Source organism: Colossoma macropomum, unplaced genomic scaffold (assembly GCF_904425465.1).
Source record: "Colossoma macropomum unplaced genomic scaffold, Colossoma_macropomum, whole genome shotgun sequence".
NCBI classification, from domain to species: Eukaryota; Metazoa; Chordata; class Actinopteri; order Characiformes; family Serrasalmidae; genus Colossoma; species Colossoma macropomum.
The window spans coordinates 6,115,892-6,135,427 of record NW_023494795.1 but is presented as its reverse complement, the minus strand read 5'-3'; the positions used below and the strand labels follow the sequence as shown (position 1 = coordinate 6,135,427).

At 40.4% G+C, this 19,536-nt stretch overlaps 1 protein-coding gene across 2 annotated transcripts in view; it reads right to left on the bottom strand.

The window, feature by feature from the left end:
- Nucleotides 1-6,051: 6,051 nt before the first annotated feature.
- Nucleotides 6,052-19,536, bottom strand: part of pla2g4ab (phospholipase A2, group IVAb (cytosolic, calcium-dependent)) — a 53,381-nt gene continuing 39,896 nt past the window's right edge. For both annotated transcript variants that reach the window (XM_036581287.1, XM_036581286.1), the window contains exons 13-18: nt 17,960-18,022; nt 17,637-17,858; nt 17,047-17,231; nt 14,401-14,590; nt 9,088-9,245; nt 6,052-7,220 (exon numbers count right to left, since the gene is read on the bottom strand). In XM_036581287.1, the coding sequence (XP_036437180.1) occupies nt 7,083-7,220; nt 9,088-9,245; nt 14,401-14,590; nt 17,047-17,231; nt 17,637-17,858; nt 17,960-18,022 (956 nt within the window). In that variant the 3' untranslated portion in view covers nt 6,052-7,082. The remainder of the gene's footprint in view (nt 7,221-9,087; nt 9,246-14,400; nt 14,591-17,046; nt 17,232-17,636; nt 17,859-17,959; nt 18,023-19,536) is intronic.

Here is a 19,536-nt window from a genome sequence, read left to right as displayed (position 1 = left end):
GGCGCTGCTTAGCAATGCTAAGTTGTAGCTGTCCATGCTTAAAAAGTGTAATGAAAACAAACAGTGACTCATCTCAGATTTTGTTATGTTTTGTTGACATTAAGCTTTCATTCAAGCTCTACTGACAATTGCCATAAAAATGAGTTATTAGGGCCCAAAGTGTCAAATAGGAATCGAAGCATTTTCTGTAATTATCCGTACAACAACGAACAATAATCTCATTGATTGCCTGTGTTTGAAACAAAATTGTACAAATTTGCTTTGATAAATTCAAGAAAAACAGAGCTATAAAGTTGTATTTTTAAACTATAGTACTGATGGGTTTTGGAATATTTATTTTTAAATATACTTTATACTTATAACCATCTGAACTGTCCAGATGGCTGTTGTTCATGACTTTGGCCCCGACCTCAGAGAAAGTGTCTTTTAAAATATGATATATAAGGAATATAATTAACATTAACCTTATTTGTTCTGCAGAATTGAGAAAAGTGTTTCTTTTCCCCCAAGACCACCTTTTAAAGTCTTCACAATGACTTTGACTTATTCAGAACAATCACTTCTCATTCGAACAAATATCACAAACAAGAAGTATTCACTCAAAACTCACAGTAAGAGACAAGATGTAAGTTTATTGTTGTTTTTTTTCAATTATTGAAATGTTTAAAATATTTTATAATATTAGTGTAAGTGAGCTTTTCTCCTATGTCTTTTCTAAAAACCTCTTTAATACAAAGGCAGAGACACAGTTGTATGGCTTATCAGATTCAACGGCTCAATCCCATTTCTTCTTTTTACCCCTACCCCTTGTTTTCGAGTGTCACTCCAACCCCTTGGAACTGAGTTACAAGGAGTAGTGGTTGAAATCTTGCCCTACGAAATGGGACAACAACAAAAAAAAACTTTCTTTATTATTCATTACTAGCGCTGCTCTCTAGGCGACGTGTCCCGTATGCAGTGATAGCAGAGGGTAAAGTTCAGCTCCTCACTGCTGGGCTTTAGTTACATTTAGGGCATCATATGCTTTTAAAGAGGGGGGGGGCAATTATTTATTATCACCCACTGCTAATTCTTCAGTGATATGAAGCTGAAGTCAGATATTCACCAGCTTCTTGTTCGAATTTTCCCGTTCCACCTTAAATGGTGCAGCAGTTACATTCTGGCACTTCAGGCATCAGAACTGCTGGACTATTTAAGGTGGAACTGGGAAAGTTAGCTAACTATTTTTTATGCTTGTTATGAAGAAAACAACTATTATACACTGAAACAACATTAAACTAAGATAATACAGTGGTTATAATTTTTTAACAGGGAAAATTCTCACATTTGTGGGTTTCTTTGGTCTCTTGTTCAGCCAAGGTTTTCCTTTTTTTCTTATAACTCTCTGTTTGGAGTCTCTGAAAACCCTTCGTTTGGAGGGTCATGTAGCCCTAACACTTTGTCCTACCCCTCTATCTCAATAAGAATTGGGACACCCTACCCCTAGACGTGAAGTGCAAAACAGAGAGCTAAGGGCTGAGAGGTAGGGGCGAGGGGTGAAATGGGATTGTTTATTTAAGAGTCTGTAGAAGATTTAAATGCAAATATACAAAATCTTGTATCTCCATTTTTGTCCGTTTTTCAAAAATGCCTGTTGTCTTATGCATTGTGTGTAAATTTCATGATGAATGGACCAACATGACCCAAAATTACTTGAAAAAATGTCTGGTTCCGTATCATATCTCAACAATGCCTTCAATCGCGGGATAACACGGCCTGAGGACAACGCCACACATTTAATCCAATCTCCAATCTGGGACCTCAGCTCTTGGAAATGGGATATGAAACACATACATAATCGAAATGTCTGCATAGTTTAATGGTTAAGATGCAAGCAAAGTTACTCAGAGTGGTTTGAAGTGAAATCTGCCATTCTAGAGAAACTTAACAAGTCAGGATTGTTCTAAACAGTAGAGACAGGAACCAGAGGCCGGATTCACGAAAGTGTCTTAAGAAAGAAAAACTTCTCAAATGTGTTTTTTCTCAACTTCATTCTTAAGAAAAAAGTTAGAAGAAATTGTTATACTTCAAATAACTTAAAAATTTTGTTTTCTTAACTATTTTCTTAAGAATAATTCTTAGAACAAGTGGTATTCTTGAAAATATTATGTCCTTAAATGTTTTCCTTAACCTTACGACACCCTCACACTCGCCTTAGTTCAGAGGTCGCAACCCAAATTTAAGAAGAGCCATTTTGTCCTTTCAACAAAAATCAAACCACCTTGGGAGCCACAGTATTTAATGTCCATTTTACCATCTTGGCTGTAAGTAGGTCTCAGTAAGTACTAGTATAGCTCCATTGACTTACATTGAAAGTAAAGTATGTTTTTTCCTTCTCCTGTAAAGTTACCATTTTGGAGATATGAGGTTTTCTTCCAACAGCAGTGAAATGCTGTTGACCAACATGAGCCCCTGGTTCTTTATAAACTCTTTACAGTCAGTCTGGTTTTTATTCCAAAGTTACTATGGAAATGTTTTTGTTACAGAGTTCTCCGTCCAAAAGGGAAAGTAGTCTTGCTCATTAGTTTAGTTTGGAGTATCAACAATGAAAACCACAACTTGCATGTTTTGTGTACCGGACTTTGTAGATAAGCAAACATGAGGGAGTTTGGATCTGAAAGGTTTATTCTCAAATATTACAAATTCCACACGTAGTCATTCCAAGTTTCAATTAGTCATTTATTCTTCATAATAACGGCACTTACAATCACTATTCTCTATAACACAATGCAGTTCTTTTCATGGTTATTTAAAAGGAAAATGAAACATTCTTGTGTATTTAGGCACTGTTTCCATAAAACCCCAGTAAAGCAGCCCATAAGAGAAAGAAAAACAGATCTGTTTAATAAAAGTGGAAACTAGTTGGAGTCCTGTAGACATTTTCCTCCATAAAAAATCGACAAAAAATATAAAGCACTGTTGCTGGTTGCAGTTCTGGACTGTATGTTCCGGTTAAGAGTGCAGTGCAGTGCAGTGTAGTCCAGTTTAAAGGCGTAGCCACGCTGCAGTCCTGTAGTGTGCAAAATTCCACTTTGTTCTGGTGGCCTCCACACGTCACGTGAGGGAAAGATGCGTTACGCGAGTATTTCCCCTACATGGGTGGTGTTGGGAAACCCGTCTGAAGCTCAGGTGACATGCTTCAACACCTCTCTCTCTCTCTCTCTCTCTCAGATTGGGGTTAACAGAGGAGGAAATGAACCATCTATGTATCTGAGTGGGAGTCTGAAACAACAGAGTCAGGAACATAAACACCTGTGTAATGTGGATAATTACAGGGATCCAGGCACCGAGGGCTTATTTCCCTTATTTGCCTTATATTTTGGATCCCGATACACAGTCCTAATCCGGAGCCACTCCCCGACGAGGGAGTCGGGAGGACACACTTGACGTTGTTATAGTCACCAGCATCAAACACGCAAATACTCTGAAGCTCCAAGCTGTTGTCGTTGAACTCCGAAGAGCTGTTTGGATAACCCGGGTTATAGAGCTAAAGCGGACACTCCTGCTTTTTCTCCACTCGTCCTTTCTGTGACGCCATGACTCCATTCTTCACGAAAAAGTAATCTTATCCTCTTTTTTGATAAGCTAACCAAGAAACAGTGGAGTATTACTACCATTTACGGTAAACAGTACCATATCTCAACAATGCCTTCAATGTTATTTAAGGAGAACTTTGCAAACTAGTATCCAGAACAAAACTGAGAACATCGCTAAAATTCCTCTAATTTATTTTCTTTTGACATGGAATAAATCTCAGGGTAAAACGCCACACATTTAATCTCCAACCTCAGCTCTTCGAAATGGGATATGAAATAGATACATAATCAAAATGTCTGCATAGTTTAATGGTTAAGATGCAAGCAAAGTTACTCAGAGTGGTTTGAAGTGAAATCTGTCATTCTAGAGAAACTTAACAAGTCAGGATTGTTCTAAACAGTAGAGACAGGAACCCAGAAGCCGGATTCACGAAAGTGTCTTAAGAAAGAAAAACTTCTCAAATGTGTTTTTTCTCAACTTCATTCTTAAGAAAAAAGTTAGAAGAAATTGTTATACTTCAAATAACCTAAGATTTTTGTTTTCTTAACTATTTTCTTAAGAATAATTTTTAGAACAAGTGGTATTCTTGAAAATATTATGTTCTTAAATGTTTTCTTAACCTTACGACAGCCTCACACTCGCCTTAGTTCAGAGGTCACAGCCCAAATTTAAGAAGAGCCATTTTGTCCTTTCAACAAAAATCAAACCACCTTGGGAGCCACAGTATTTAATGTCCATTTTACCATCTTGGCTGTAAGTAGGTCTCAGTATGTGCTGATGAACTAGTATAGGATAAAAATATACCATTAACGACAACACAGACTTACTCTGCTCTGCTTAAAGCATTAGCCCAGCATCTTCACCAGGAAAACTGTAATAATGTCTTGTAAAATTTCTCTGAACGTTCAACGTTTTACAAGGCTGAAGAATCTTGTTCGAATTTTCCCGTTCCACCTTAAATGTAACTGCCCTCTAGCCCAGCTGACTTCAGCCTCTTATTAGACTTTTTAGTGTTTGTCAGTTTCTTGTTGCAGATTAAACGGATTAGGAAACCAGCTGGAGTGATTATAAACGCAAGTAAGTCCATTCGTCACTAAATTATCGATGTTAGGTCAGGTGAGATTGTTGTCTGCATTGCTATGGTGACCAGCAGTCTGTGTGCCGATCTTCAGGGTTAAAGGGTGAATTAGCAGTTCTACATTAACTTCAGAGTTTGAGATCATTTATTGTTAAACTGTGTTGAACGATCAGCAGAGCTTTATTTTACTGTAAAGGAGGATTATTTTATTTTTACCTGCAAATCTAATTCTGCTGTGGAGCCACAACGGGGCAGTAAAAGAGCCGCAAGTTGCCGACCCCTGACCTAGGCTGTAAGAGTTGACAAGGTGAGCATGTAAATTTATCACGGACGCTGTCTCTGCCGCTCCTCATCCTCATCTGTCACCCCATAATTCTCATTTTTTCCAATGAGGATTTGTTTTGCTCTTTCTTCCACCATCACCTCTCGTTCTTGTTTGCTATTTTTCTAAAACACTTGGTTTGATGTTTTTGCTCTGTTTTGCTCCTCTGAGTGGATTAAACTAAATAACGGAAATAACAGTTAATACAGTTCAGAACTGATCTCGTTTATGGTACGTGGTAAAATGCAACATAGTCTGCATAAGAAAACAATGAAGAAAATAATTATTTTCAGAGAATATTTGAGAATTTCAGAACATTCTTAGTGTTTGTCTTAAGGACAAGTTTTTTCTTAGGAAAGCTTTCGTGAATCCGGCTCCAAATGTCTGAAGAGTTTAATGTCTCTAAAAGCTCCAAACAAAAGCTATTAAATGAAATGGCTACATTTATGCTGCCTGATCCTCCAGACATTGTTTTTATGATAATTATGCTGCAAGGGTTTGGTCTAAAACATAATTTTCACACTTATGCAGGACAGAGAGGTACATGCAGGGCACTGAAAGGCAAAATAGTGTCCAAAGATTATTTATAAGACTATATATTTATTAAGACTGTTATAAGAGCATTTTTCAGATACAGCATTAATAATAAATATAATAAATATTACATATAAACTCAGAAGACGTTTATGTTCTTGATAGCAAATAAAACAGACACTAAAACCTCTGGGGCCATAGTGCAGAAACGACTTAGGTCTGAAATCTTATCTTATCTGCTTGGTCACCATGGCAACTTTAGTTAGGGACTGAATTTAGGACAGAAGCTCTTACACAACAACAGTTCTTAATCTTATCCTAACTCCAGATAAGAAAACAGTATTGCAGAAACGTCCTAACTAGACTAAACCTCCTAAATACTCTCCTAACTTTAAGACAGCTTCTGTTTTAAGTTCTGTTTCTATTGTTTTGTGTCTGTTTATTAGGAGGAATAACGTTAGCGCGCTCGGCTAAACCGTTTGGGAAATGGAGACTGAAACTGCAGAGCGGCGACGCTCTGATAAACAGCAGGGGGCGCTCTCACAGTAATCACAACTTACAGTTTATCATGCTTTAGTTTTATTTGACCTTTGTTACATCAGTAACGGTAGCTAACGTTAGCTGTCTGGCTAACTAACTGGATTACGTTTTAAATTTCAACTCTGCGCATATGGTCGGTTGCTAGGCAACAGACACGATAGTGTCGATCGAGTAAGTTAAGATTTCCTAACTTGAGGTAAGAAAAGATGCTGTAAGATAAGATAAGATTCTTAAATTAAGATAAGTTTTGCTTCTGTAATACAAACTGGTGAAAAATCCTATCTTGACCAGTCAGACCTTAACTTAAGACAGCAAAGATAGGAGGTTTCTGTAATACGACCCCAGGTTCCTATCGCTACCACTGTAAAGAAATCCCAAAGTCAGCAAGTTTACAATCCACCGTTTCACCCCAAAACACTCTGAAGGACTTCTTATGAATGAAATCTTAATGATCGAATTATGCAAACAAATAAAAGTAAAATAATAATTAATACAAGGGAAGCACTGCTACTGTACACCAGTGCAGAGAGACTTGATTGAGAAGGTTTATCATGAAGGTTTGTTTACAATTCGAATGCACTTAGGAGTCCCAGTGCACTCGCACTACTACTTCTGAACCTTAGCATTCTTTAGTAGGACTTTTAAAAGGCTACAGCCTCAAGCCCTAAAGTCGCATCAGTCTCCGATTCCATGGCTGAGAACTCCTTGAGTTGTCTGTTTCATGAGTAACTGTACCGAGTTTCTTAATTCACATTTCATGGAGATGTAAGTGAATAAAAAAGCGAAATGTGCTCAATGAGATGTGCGACATCTGTAAACATGCAACACCTGTGACACCTGTGTTGTGGAACAAGGTGCAGTTTTTTTCCTCAGGCAAAGCCCAATTATTTGAAATAATTTAGAATTCAGTTAGAGCAGATATTGATAATTAGGCAGTAACGTCAGTGGTAACTCTTTCCCAAAGAACTTGTATTCCCAGAAACGGCTTGTCCTGCAACACCTACGGCTGACGTGTCAGAATCCTCCTCTGATTCACTTATGGGCCTGTCCCCTGGTATCTCTCTTCAGAAACCTCTTGTTCTGGATCTCACTGAGGGAGAGGGACACGGAGCAGCGAGTTCGATTCTCCTTCCTGTACACAATGCTGTCTTTTATGGCCTCTTTAATCACCTGGGGAGAAAATGGGACAGTGGGTGAAACAACAAATACACTAAAATAGCCAAAAACTAGTAACAATAAACTAATAAACTTAACAAAAGTCTCAAACAGGATGTTACTAGGAGTGTTTTGTAACAGAGCACTCCCTGTGTGGCATGCGCCCGCCCCCCGGGCCCCGACGATGACGGCCGCGAGAGCCGGCAGGAAGGGAGACCCCAGGAACGAGAACTCACTGCTCCGCCTCCCCGTCCCCGCCCCCAGCTTGCAGCTCGGCCACCCGGGTCGAACGTAAGGTATCCTGAAGCAGCCTCACTGCGGCACAGGGGGCGGGGCCCAGGGCGGTGGAGCTCAGGACTCGCTCCTTGCCTTGGTGCCTCCCGTGGCCGGCACCATCGTCCTCCTCCTCACGCCATCACTCGCGTGACCCGTGTCTGTCGGGGGAGCTCGGGCTTTGCGCTCCGCCCCCTCCCCACTCACGGCTCTCTCCCTGCTGCCCTTGGCAAGGTTCGTCGCCGCTGAGTGTTCAGGCCCCACCTTCCTGCCGGCTCTCGCAGCCGATGACGGGGCCCAGGGGCCGGGCACATGCCACACTGTTATAGTGTGAAACCAACCAAACCAAGGCCCAGTCCCATTTCACCCCTCGCCCCTCCCACTCAGCCCTTACCCCTCTGTTTTGCGCGTTCACGTCTAGGGGTAGGGTGTCCCGATTTTGTTGAGGTAGAGGGGTGGGGTGAAGTGTTGGGGCTACATGACCCTCCAAACTGAGGTTTTTCAGAGACTCCAAACAGAGAGATATGAGAAAAATAGAAAAACCAGCAAGATGGAGAACAAGAAACCAAAGAAACCCACAAATGTGGGAATTTTCTCAGTTAAAAAATTACGATAACCACTGTATTATCTTAGTTTAATGTCGTTTCAGTGTATTATGGCCCTTTTCATCATAACAAGCATAAAAATCGCTAATAGCATGCTAATGTCTCGGTAGCTAGGTAGCTAACTTTCCAGTTCCACCTTAAATAGTCCAGCAGTTCTGATGCCTGAAGCCAGAATGTGACTGCTGCTCCATTTAAGGTGGAACGGGAAAATTCGAACAAGAAGCTGGTGAATATCTGACTTCAGCTTCATATCACTGAAGAATTAGGGGTGGGTGATAATAAATAATTGCCCCCCTCTTTGAAGGCATTGATGCCCTAAATGTAACTAAAGCCCAGCAGTGAGGAGCTGAACTTTACCCTCCTCTGCTGTCACTGCAGACTGGCAGGGTCTCCTACAGAGCAGCGCTGGTAGCTGTTAATGAAGTGATGCTCTTTTTATTTGAGGGTCCCATTTCAGAGGGAAGATTTCAACCACTACCCCTGTAACTCAGTTCCAGGGGGCAAGGCGACACTCAAAAACAAGGAGTAGGGGTAAAAAGAAGAAATGGGACTGGGCTCAAATGAAACATATCACAAAACTCTGGTTCAGACTTTAGCAAAGAAACTAGTGTGAAAACCTCACTTGTTTCTACGTGTAAATCAAATGGACTGAGGACTGAACTGTATGTTTTGAAACTTTAACCTTGTTTACATACAAACTCTTTTATTTAAATAAGTGAAGAAAACCCAGTTTTCCACATGGGCTTTATAAAGAAAACATGCATGCCTCCCTTTTTTTTCTGTCCAAAACAGTAAGTACCTAGCACTGGAAGTTTGGCTTGTCTCCAGTGCTTATGCCACAGGGGTCCCTAGGGATCCCAGTCACAATCGTAAGCTTCCAAAATGATAAATGATACCAGTTAGTATAATGTTTCCTTGACACAGAGGCTCAACATTGTCACATGATGTGTACAAGGCATTTTCAGGACGTTACGAGACAGCATGACCCTGAGCTGAGCCCTCACCTCTATGTTGTTGAGTGTGTTGAACTCCATGAGGTCATGGAGCTGGGTGAAAGCCTGGTTGGAGTACTGGAAGTTAAAGGTGGAGTACGGCGTCTGAGGATCATCAAAGATGTCAAAGTCTGCAAACTCCTTCTCCTGTTCCGTCTCCCGAGGAACTCCTTCAGCAAAACACCACAACAACTTTGCTTAGAGATCAATTCAGTGTTCAAAGCTATAACTTGATATTAATTCAGAGACGTTATTAAAACAGATAAAAAGAGCAACAAGGCTTGTTATTTGATCAAGACTTCGAAGTTTGTTTTTGGCATTAAACTCAATCCAATGTTATCTCTAATAACACTCTAACGATCTTTAATAACCCATAATACACTATAAAACTCACTGCACATCCTAATGAAAGAATTAAGTTAATACATCTTAAATACTACAGAAAGTCGGTGTAACTTAATCTGAGAAAATCAAATGAACTCAAAAATGAACTCAGTCATTTTGAGTAAGATTGTTTTTCAGCATATCGGTTAAGCAATTAGAGCTAAACTAACTTTATTTAAATGCATTACAAACACTATTTTTATTTAACTTTACAAGCAAACACCAACAGGCCAATAACGTGTTGTTTTTAAAGACTGGCTTAATGTGATAAACAGCATAAATGTTTACATTTAAATTATTTGGACTTTTTTCATAACTTTGTTTTGATGATTTCAGACTCAAAGATCCCAGGATTTGAGGTGAATAAACTTACTGCAGTTTAGTTTAGACTCTCAGCTTTACTTGATAAATGTTGGGTCAATGCAACCTTCTTGAGTAAAACTCAATCGCTCCTATTGGCTCTTAGTACCATATATTTACATATTGGGCGTGTCTCTTCGCCATCTGTGTGTTGTCATTCTCCCCAGCCTCCCTTCCCTTGTGTCAACTAGATTTATAAACTTTTATGACTCACGCATCACAATTCAAAAATCAGTGTGGAGAGAGCTGAGTTACTAAGTTCCTCCCTGCTGAGTGCGGTTCTGCGGTTCTGAGGTTCTGCTGTGGCTAAAAGCCATAGAGACTACGTCTGTACTCTGGATTGCACTGTCAGCATTTGGTAAGGTGGTCTGTAGTGGTTTTAAGGTGGACAAGACATTGTTACGAATGTCTATGATCATATCTCTGCAATGCAATACAATATGAATTTGTCAAAATGATAGCATAATGAATTTAATTTACAATTACTTAATTATATAGACTTAGAACAGCGTAAACATTAGTCCTAAATACTCAGTCATTTTAATGTCAACAAAACAAATGGAGTTAGTACAATTTACTCAATTTACTTAAGTGTAAATTGAACTTGAAACATTTGAGGTAATCAGTTTCCTCAAATCATTTGAGTCTTAACTCATCAGGTTTTACAGTGCAGTAAACATGCTTACTGACTGTCAGTGCAATGAATGAAACAGAACTGGTACTCTAAGTACATTAGCGAACTCAGTCTGACATACCAGGACACATACGTGGCCCACAGCTGTACACGCACTGGTGGTCTTTGAGAGATGGTGTTATATTGCCTCATTCTCTTGCCCTTTTTTCACTCTTCTGTCTGTCTTTGATTTGTGTTTGCTCTGGCCTCTCCCTGGTCACTGTCAGATTCTGTTTCCTCAAGCTGCTACACACATGCTTTACTGCCCAATAACCTGCTTCACCAGACTGTTCATAATGTACTCCAACCCCCTTGCCCCCCCAAACTCTCTCGACTTTCTCTAAACACATGCTTATACAAAGGCGTGTAGTTTTTATGCAAACGGCTTAACACCACCTGCACAGGAAACAGTGCTGTGCAAAAGTCAGAGACCCTTTAATTTATTTAACCCTTGAGTGGTGTTGATGTGGTTGTTACTCAGTGGTCTGCTGGACCCACCACATTAGTGTTTTTAAATCAATACAGTCATAACAATTTATGTAAAAATACCAGATGTTTAAAATATCACAAGTGTCCAGAGTAGGGTTCTCCTTTAGCAGCTGTAGCCACTCAGCAGCCTGTCCTTGTTGTCCACCCTCACACAGACACACACACACACACACACACATACACACACACACACACACACACATACAAACACACACACACACAAAGACACACACACACACACACACACACACACACACTAACAGCAGGCCATGTAGGAGGAGAACAGAGTGAAGGACACAGCACCTCCACACTTTTACTCCCCGCAGGTTCACCCAACACCACATGTGTAATATAAATGTGTGGGGGGTGAACAGAGTGAAGACACTGAAAATGGGTTATTTTATATGTTCACATCATTTTTTTCATTTTGTAAGCATTGAAACTGGGTCCCACAGACCCCAACACCACACAAAGGTTAATGTCCAGTCAAAACAACAAGCTTTACATTTTTCAAATTCAGAAAAAAAGCAAGAAACAAAAAAAAACATATTTAACAGAAAATCACACAGAAGCCTCAACAGCTTCATCTGATTTCACATTTTTGCAGTATTCAGTGAGAGGCTTGCTGTCAGATTCTCAAAGAAATCTGAAGGGATGTTTTTCCACACCTCTAAAGTTCAGTCTCAGAAGCTGGTTGCATTTTCTGCTTCTCACAAGTAATCCCAAACATAATCGGTGATGTTGAGGTCTGGACTCTGGGGTGGTCAGTCTGTTGTTCTGAGAACTGCAGCAGCTTCTTTGTTTGATTTACAGATTTTCTTCTTTTTTGCCTGTTTCTTTTTCTTAGTAACGGCTTCTTGACAGCTACACATCCTTTCAGACTCACAGTGTTGAGCTGTCTTCTCACAGTGGAAGGATGGACAGGACCTGTGGGAGCTTGACTTTCTCCCCTTTCTCAAAGCTGTAAATATTGTTTATCTGATGGTGATAGTTTGATGATCTACCAGGTCCTGCACGGTTGCTAGGAGTCCCATTTTCTCTACTTTTAATCTTTTTTTTACTCCTTTGACCTTCCCCCTCCTCATGCAGGAGGATTACCTCATATCGGGCATCTTCAGAAAAATGTAAAATAAATTTAACCCGACCGTTTTGAGTGGAAATTAAATAAATAAAGTGTGGTCTCTGATTTTTGCACAGTAAGGTATAAGCTTTAAAATCCAGGACAGGGTAAGGTAGACTTGTCAGAAATAGGTGTAAGTGAGATTATTTAACCCCTTAAATGGCTACCATAATCTTCTATAACACAGTTCTTAAATCTAGGAATAAGGGTGTCTACATACTCAGTCAGTCGGACAAGAAACGTGTCTGTATGCAGTGAAAAAAGGTCCAAACCATTTCAACTTCTGCTGCAATGCATTGTGATGTGGAGGCACGTCAACCAATAGAAACGTGCAGGCAGAAGATATGAGCTATGGGCTCTTTAACTGTTCTATATGACTTCTTTGCCTTTGTGACTGTTGTGCTTGGCTCTGTACCTGGCCATCGCAAGGGATGGGGGAGTAGCTAAGTAGCGCGCTACTTTTTGTAGCTAACAACAGATTTTTGTAGCTAATAGCTGTAGCCGCTACATATTTTCGCTACAGGCTTCAGAGAATCCGTGCAAAATCTGAACCACAGAATGCGGCCGTTAACTGGGCTGGTGGTGACTGTGCAATCCTGACTGAGGCGCAGACAGTTAGAGCAAACGGTCATGCGCTTATCAGCCCTTACTGGTATGCTTAGCTCAGGGGTCGCAACCAAAATGTTAAGAAGAGCCATTTTGTCCTTTCAACAAAAAGCAAACCACATTGAGCCACAACACTTTATGTCCGTTTTACCATCTTGGCTGTAAGTATGTCTCAGTATGTGCTGATGTCCTAGTACAGGCTAAAATATAAACAAAAACACTTACTTGCTCTGCTTTAACCTTTAGGTCAGCTAACTTTTCCGCGAGTTTCTTATAAAATGTCTCTCAATGTTCGACTTTTTACGAGGCTGAAGTCGCTTCTCATTCTCCTGCTTCTCGTTTGAATCGTCCTGTTCCACCTTAAATGGTGCTTCAGGCACCAGATTGTACTGCTGGAACGGGACAATTCGAACGAGAAGCTGGAGAAAGAGAAGCGACTTGTTGTTGCAGATTAAACATATGAGGAAACCAGCTGAGTGCTTATAAATGCAAATAAGTCCATTCATCTCCAAAGTATCGATGTTCATCTTAAATCTTTCTCTTTGCCGTTTCGTTGTTTGCGTTGCTGTGTGTCCAGCAGTCTGCGCGTCAGTCTTCAGTGTTAAAGGTTGGTGAATTAGCAGTTATGCGTTAACTCCAGTGTTTAAGACCATTTACTGTGAAAACTGTGTTAGAACTGTGTGTTATAACGATTTTACAGTAAAGGAGGATTATTATGATATTTTACCGAAAGATCTAGTTCTGCTGTGGAGCCGCAGCAGCTCTGCAGCAGTGGAGAGATTATTCAGGCCTGATTCTCACCCCAAACAGAACCAGGGTCAAAGATGAGAGTTTTGAGGCTGAAGTGTTACTGAAGTTTAACAAAGGACTCTGAATGTCACGACTGTACATCTCGCTGAAGTGTTTCAATTGGAGCAGTTTTATTTCAGCAGTTGACAGTGCTGTGTACAAAATTTGGTTTGGTTTTTATGCAGATATTTCTGTAGATTTTTGTTAGGAATGATTTCCAGGTTACTTAGGTTACTTAGTCTATATTCTTGTTGGATATCATGTCTTTGGTTGTGTAAGTTTTTACTGTTGGTTACACTTAAATGCACTTTTTGATGATGTTTTTGTATATTTTCAGCTTTTTAATTGTATTTTTCTTTCTGGTATGTGACTAAATGCAGTGTCTTGTTCACACTGTCAGTTGGGCTTGATTGGTGTGTCAGGTGGAGATTCACAAACATTCTCACAGTCGCGCTTTGAAAGTAACTAAAAAGTAGTGCACTACTTTTCAAAAAGTAGCTACAAAGTAGCGACTACTCTTTCTTGAAAAGTAGCTAAATTGTAGCAGCTACAAATTTTGGGAAACTACTAATTTTTCAGTAGCTATCCCAACCCTGGCCATCGCCAACATTTTCTTTCGATGGCCTGTATTTCTTTGTTTCTGGTCCAAATGTTTTGTTTTCCGCTGGATTTCGAACTGTACAAACTCCACCCCACTCCAGCCGTGTACAGGCCTCCTAGACGGACAAGATCTGCATGCGTCTGCGTCTACCGCTCCGCCTTGGCGTTGTCTAGTGTGTAGGCACCCTAACACCAGCCAGTTTGCATTGTAGTCCATGTAGATGCAAAACAATAAGCCTTAACATGTAATAAGATCAGGATTTTAAGGCTTAACTGACATTTGCTTATATACACACACTCTTACCTGGGGCTTTAAACTTCCTGAAGTCTATGTTAACCAAGACAAAATGGATGACAGTGGGACAGTTCTTGTCACCCTTTCTGGGCTTAAAGACGTAGCACTCTTTCATCCCTTCCCGGTCAAACACTTTGGGGTCAATTTTGGGGAATGGAAGCTTGTTCATGCGTGCCCATTTCTCCGCCAGCAAAAGCTCCTGTAGAGAAACAAACACATTTTCAAAATTAGATTTAAATATAGTGGGTAGCGCTGTCGCCTCACAGCAAGAATGGTCTGGGTTCGATTCCCGGCCGGGCGACCAGGGTCATTTCTGTGTGGAGTTTGTCTGTTCTCCCTGTGTCTGCGTCGGTTTCCTCCGGGTACTCCGGTTTCCTACCACAGTCCAAAAACATGCAGTCAGGCTGATTGGACATACTGGATTGCCCCCTAGGTCTGAATGTGTATGTCTGTCTACCCTGTGATGGACTGGCGACCTGTCCAGGGTGTATCTTGCCTTCCGCCCAATGACAGCTGGGATAGGCTCCAGCACCCCACCGCGACCCAGAAGGATAAGCGGTTTAGATGGATGATTGAACGTGTTTCTTCTTTGCTGATGTCATCTGACATCTGTTTTTGACGCAAGTTTTCTGTACATGCGTTTCCAGAGTGCGCTCTGCAATCTCTTAATGGCACAAAGTGCACTGGGATTGTACACATGCAGAACTTGAAAAACAGCTTTGATCACACAGCATTGCCAAGAGCAATAATACAGCACTTGAAGAGCTCTTGACTCAACAAAGCTATTTGTCCCTCTTAACTTCTTACATTGTAAAGGCCGGTATGTTGACCCACACTTCAGTTGTTCAGTCTCATAATGTAGATAAGCTAGTTTATTTTAAAGAAATAGATTAGTTGTTAGTTTCATAGTAGTATGGGGATGGTCTGCTGGGGTAGCAGCATCTCAACTGCGGACAGGAAGGAAGAGACCTGACAGACTCATTAAGAGGGCCAGCTCTGTCCTGGGAAGCCCCCTAGACCCAGTGCAGGTGGTGGGAGACAGGAGGATGTTAGCCAGACTATCATCCATGCTGGAGAACAGCTCCCACCACATGACTGAGACTCTGGCAGCACTGGGCAGCTCCTTCATTGACAGGCTGATTCACCCCAAGTCTGTGAAGGAGGCTATTGCAGGTCCTTCCTTCCTGCTGCTGTTAGACTGTACAACCAGCATTTGCTCCCAGTAGAACCTCCTCCACAACCCACTAGACTTCACACATCTACAGAACATAAACTGTGAATTCATCACCATTTCCTGTGTGCAATATAATCAATATTCAATGTGGAATACCTGTAAAATATCTCTACAGTGTAAAGATTTTTTGCTTTTCTATTTATAATGTTTATATCACCATCCCATGTGTAACAAAAATCTGTACCTCATGCAAAACTCCATGTGAAATTCGGGTAAAATATCCTTACAGTGTAAATATTTTTGCTTTTATTTATTAATAATCCATTATATTGTTAATTTTTGTGAAGGATAGAGTTTATATTTTTATCTTATTTTTCACTTTAGTATGATACAGGGTGATTCAAAAAGATTCATCCGATTCCAAAGCGCCATATTTTTACAACCGTGAGGCGCCTAGGAACCAATCACATACCAATTGAAAGAGGGGGTCATAGAGTTTCTGACTGTCACCGGAAGATGGCCCCCTTCAGTCTGAGAGGAGATGGTGATAGTATAATCTGCCTGTTTTAACGTCTGACTTATTGCTTTCATTTCGTTCCTGCAGTCCGAGCTGCAGCTGCTAAAAACGACAGACGAGCCGATAAAAAACAGCGAAGATCTGTGTTTGATTTCTGGCCAAACATCAGCGACCAGAGTTAAACTCAACTTGATAAACGAATGACAAAGAAGCAGAGATCAAGTGAGGTTTATCATCACTGTTGACTGTGACGACTGATCCAAAAGCTGACTGAGTGGAGTGAGGTTTATTTCAAATGAGGCCCTAAAACCCTGAAAACTAACGAGACTCCAGACTAAACAGTGACTCCTGTGGGAGCCGCAAGAGTATTTTCAGTGAAATCGCGATGGACTGCAGCTCCAAATCTCCGTCCTTTTTTATTTTTGCACACTTTTTTGACATCTCTTCAAATATAAGCTTTTTTTTAATGTTATGTTTTTTAACATAACTGCAAATTTTGGTTTCTGTGATTGAAGTGAAACGGATGATCTGATCATTTTCAGGCCTTAATTCACAGGTTTTCCGTTTGAGGAATTAAGAAAAAAAAGAAAACTATTTAAAAAAAAGTTGATTTTAGTTTTTCTGTGGGCCGATATGCTTTATAGTCATAAACAGGTGGGCCCTGGGGTGCAAAAGGTAAAGAACCCCTGCTTTTAGGGACTAACCTCTGATCATGGTCACTGCTATGATCTGAACATGAGCCCCAGCAACAGAGCTTATCTGTTCACTGCTTAAGGGATGCTGTTAAAAGGTGCCTCACTCAGTGTGTGGTCCTTACATTAAGAGCAATCTTATTAGGCTTTTATTAGGATCTATTTCTATTTGATCTTTTTATTCAAAGAGATTTTTAATAGCGTGTCTGTGTGTGAATCAGCGTCTGAGGTGTTTATCTTATATTTTGATGCGTGTGCATGTACGTAATAACCTTAAAAGGGGGGCTTGAGTCACTGGGCCGGGCTGAGAAGTCGAAGGAGATAATGAGGTCAACGCCTCTTTGAGGTCTCAGAATCAAAGGATAGGGGAGGTTAAAGGTCAAGCCGCTGTCCACGACATGGATTTTCTTGCTTTTCACGTCTAGCGGCTCATAGATGCGGTCAAACTCGTCTGGGTCTGAGTCATTTTCACAAAGCAGAGAGAGAGAGAGGCCAAAAACAGAGGTTAGATAGATGGGGAGACAAAAGCCACTATCAAATTACTACTGTAATTACTGTAATACTATAATAACTACAGTACTTAAGTATAGTATGCCAGATTACTATTACAAACAAATACTATTTCAAACAAACTGCATGTTTAAAAAAGGATTCTTAACGCTTAAGGATGATGACTGACAGATGAAAACTAGCAGGGACCAGTTAGCATTGTACCAATCATATAGCTGACTGGTTCTTCAACAGCTTTAATTTACTGTTTACTACATTACTGTAAAAAATAAAATAAAATCATAGTGTATTTCTGAGTGAGCCGTTCCATTTAAGATCAGAAGAGCTTATTGCGCTGGACATAATCCCCAACCTGTGACAGCGTCTACTTCCTCTTCAGGACTGTTTGGGGTCAGGATCTCAGTGAAAGGCGAGTAGGGAATGCTAGCGTTCAGGTTGAGGCCCAGCATGAAGTTGTGCACTTTTCCGGCTCGGCCCTCGCGCGTGTTGAACAGGCTGGAGTCGCTGAACAGCGAGGTGACCATGCGCTGTATCCAGCTGGCCTGAGCATGCCGATGGTCATCCTCCACTCCAGCTAGGAAGGGAACGTTTAGAGAAAAGCGCTCAAACCAAGCCATGATTTTTCTCGTCCTGTCTCAAGTACAGTGTCGTGGCAGGCGTAGCGAAATTTCTTACCTTTGCGTGGTTCTTCATCATCTAGGCTGTCTTCCCCTACGATATGCTGCGGCTTTATCTGTTCTGTGAGACAAACAAGCACAACCACTGTTGAGTGATATTCATTGGCCTTAATACAGAAATTCTAATACTTAGAGGTTCGACTGCTAACACTGCAAAAAATAATATCTTACCAAGTGAAATCAGCTTAAATTTAGTCGATATACAGGGTGATTCAAAAAGATTCATCCGATTTCAAAGCGCCATATTTTTACAACCGTGAGGTGCTTAGGAACCAATCAAGATGTAAGAGGGGGTCATAGAGTTTCTGACTGTCACCAGAAGACAGCTCCCTTCAGTCTGAGAGGAGATGAGACCCCTGAGCAGAAAGCGTTCTGCGTTCTCCACTTCAATAAGAGTGAATCCGTCATAACTGTGCAGTGTGATTTTTGTGGTCAGTGAAGCTCCAACAGCTCAGAGCGTTCGTCGTTGGTTCCACAACACTGGATGATCTCCGAAATCGCACTGAAAGAGCCGTGAGTGCAGCGACACCCGACACGCTCAATCCAGTATGGGATGAGTTTGACTATGGTGTTGATGTTGTCTGTACAGCTGGAGGAGGTTCATACTGAGACCTTGTACAATTACATAATAAACTTTATGCTCATTTAAACCATTTACAGTTCACTGCATTGATCTGTAACGATTTACAAGTGAAATAAATCATTTTGAAATCAAATGAGTCTTTTTAAATCACCCTGTATCTAATACTTCTCATTTTGTGATGTGATTGCAGGATTTCTTCTAGATATTATTTACGTATCTTAATTCATTTTATTTGGTAAAATGATCTCAATATATTGGCAGATGTACAGAAGCATATTTCTTAAAATAAGCATAATTTTCTGCCAATATATTAAGATAATTTCACTTAAAAAGTTTAATAAAAATAAGTAAAAAATGTCCAGAAAAAGATATAATATATAATCTTAATATATAATATAATCTTATCATATTCCTACAACCACCTCAAAATGGGAAATATTAGATTTACTCACTAGATTTTTGGTCAAATGCAGCGTGATGCTGTTGAAGTATACGATCTTGCTTCTGCAAACAGCATTAGGTTTGTGCATATGCTGCCCCTTTTCGACGTCTCACAACAGAAAGCGAAAGAGATCACGATCTTATCAGACTCCTGCATAATTTTAGACTGTGCGAGAAAAGGCAGAGTCGTCTGTGAATGCGTTAGCTCCTGTTACAGGAACCGAATGGTGATGCTTTAGGATACCACACAAGCCTGCAGACTGTAAAAATGATCCAAATGATGTGAATGAAAAGTGAAATGTGAAAAAAGTGAGTAACCCAGTTACATAAACATTTTGACTGAAGTGAATTTCAATTAATAAGTTAACAGAACAATAATCTATGCTTTAAACTCTGTTAACTTTACATTAGAAGTTCAGGTTTAAGGCAACAAGGTCCATTTTTTTTAAACACTGAACTATTTTTACAGTCTACATGATCAAACAACAGCTCAGTAATCTGATAATCATCAGACAGGAAGTACACCTCATACCTCTCCTTTTGCCCTATTT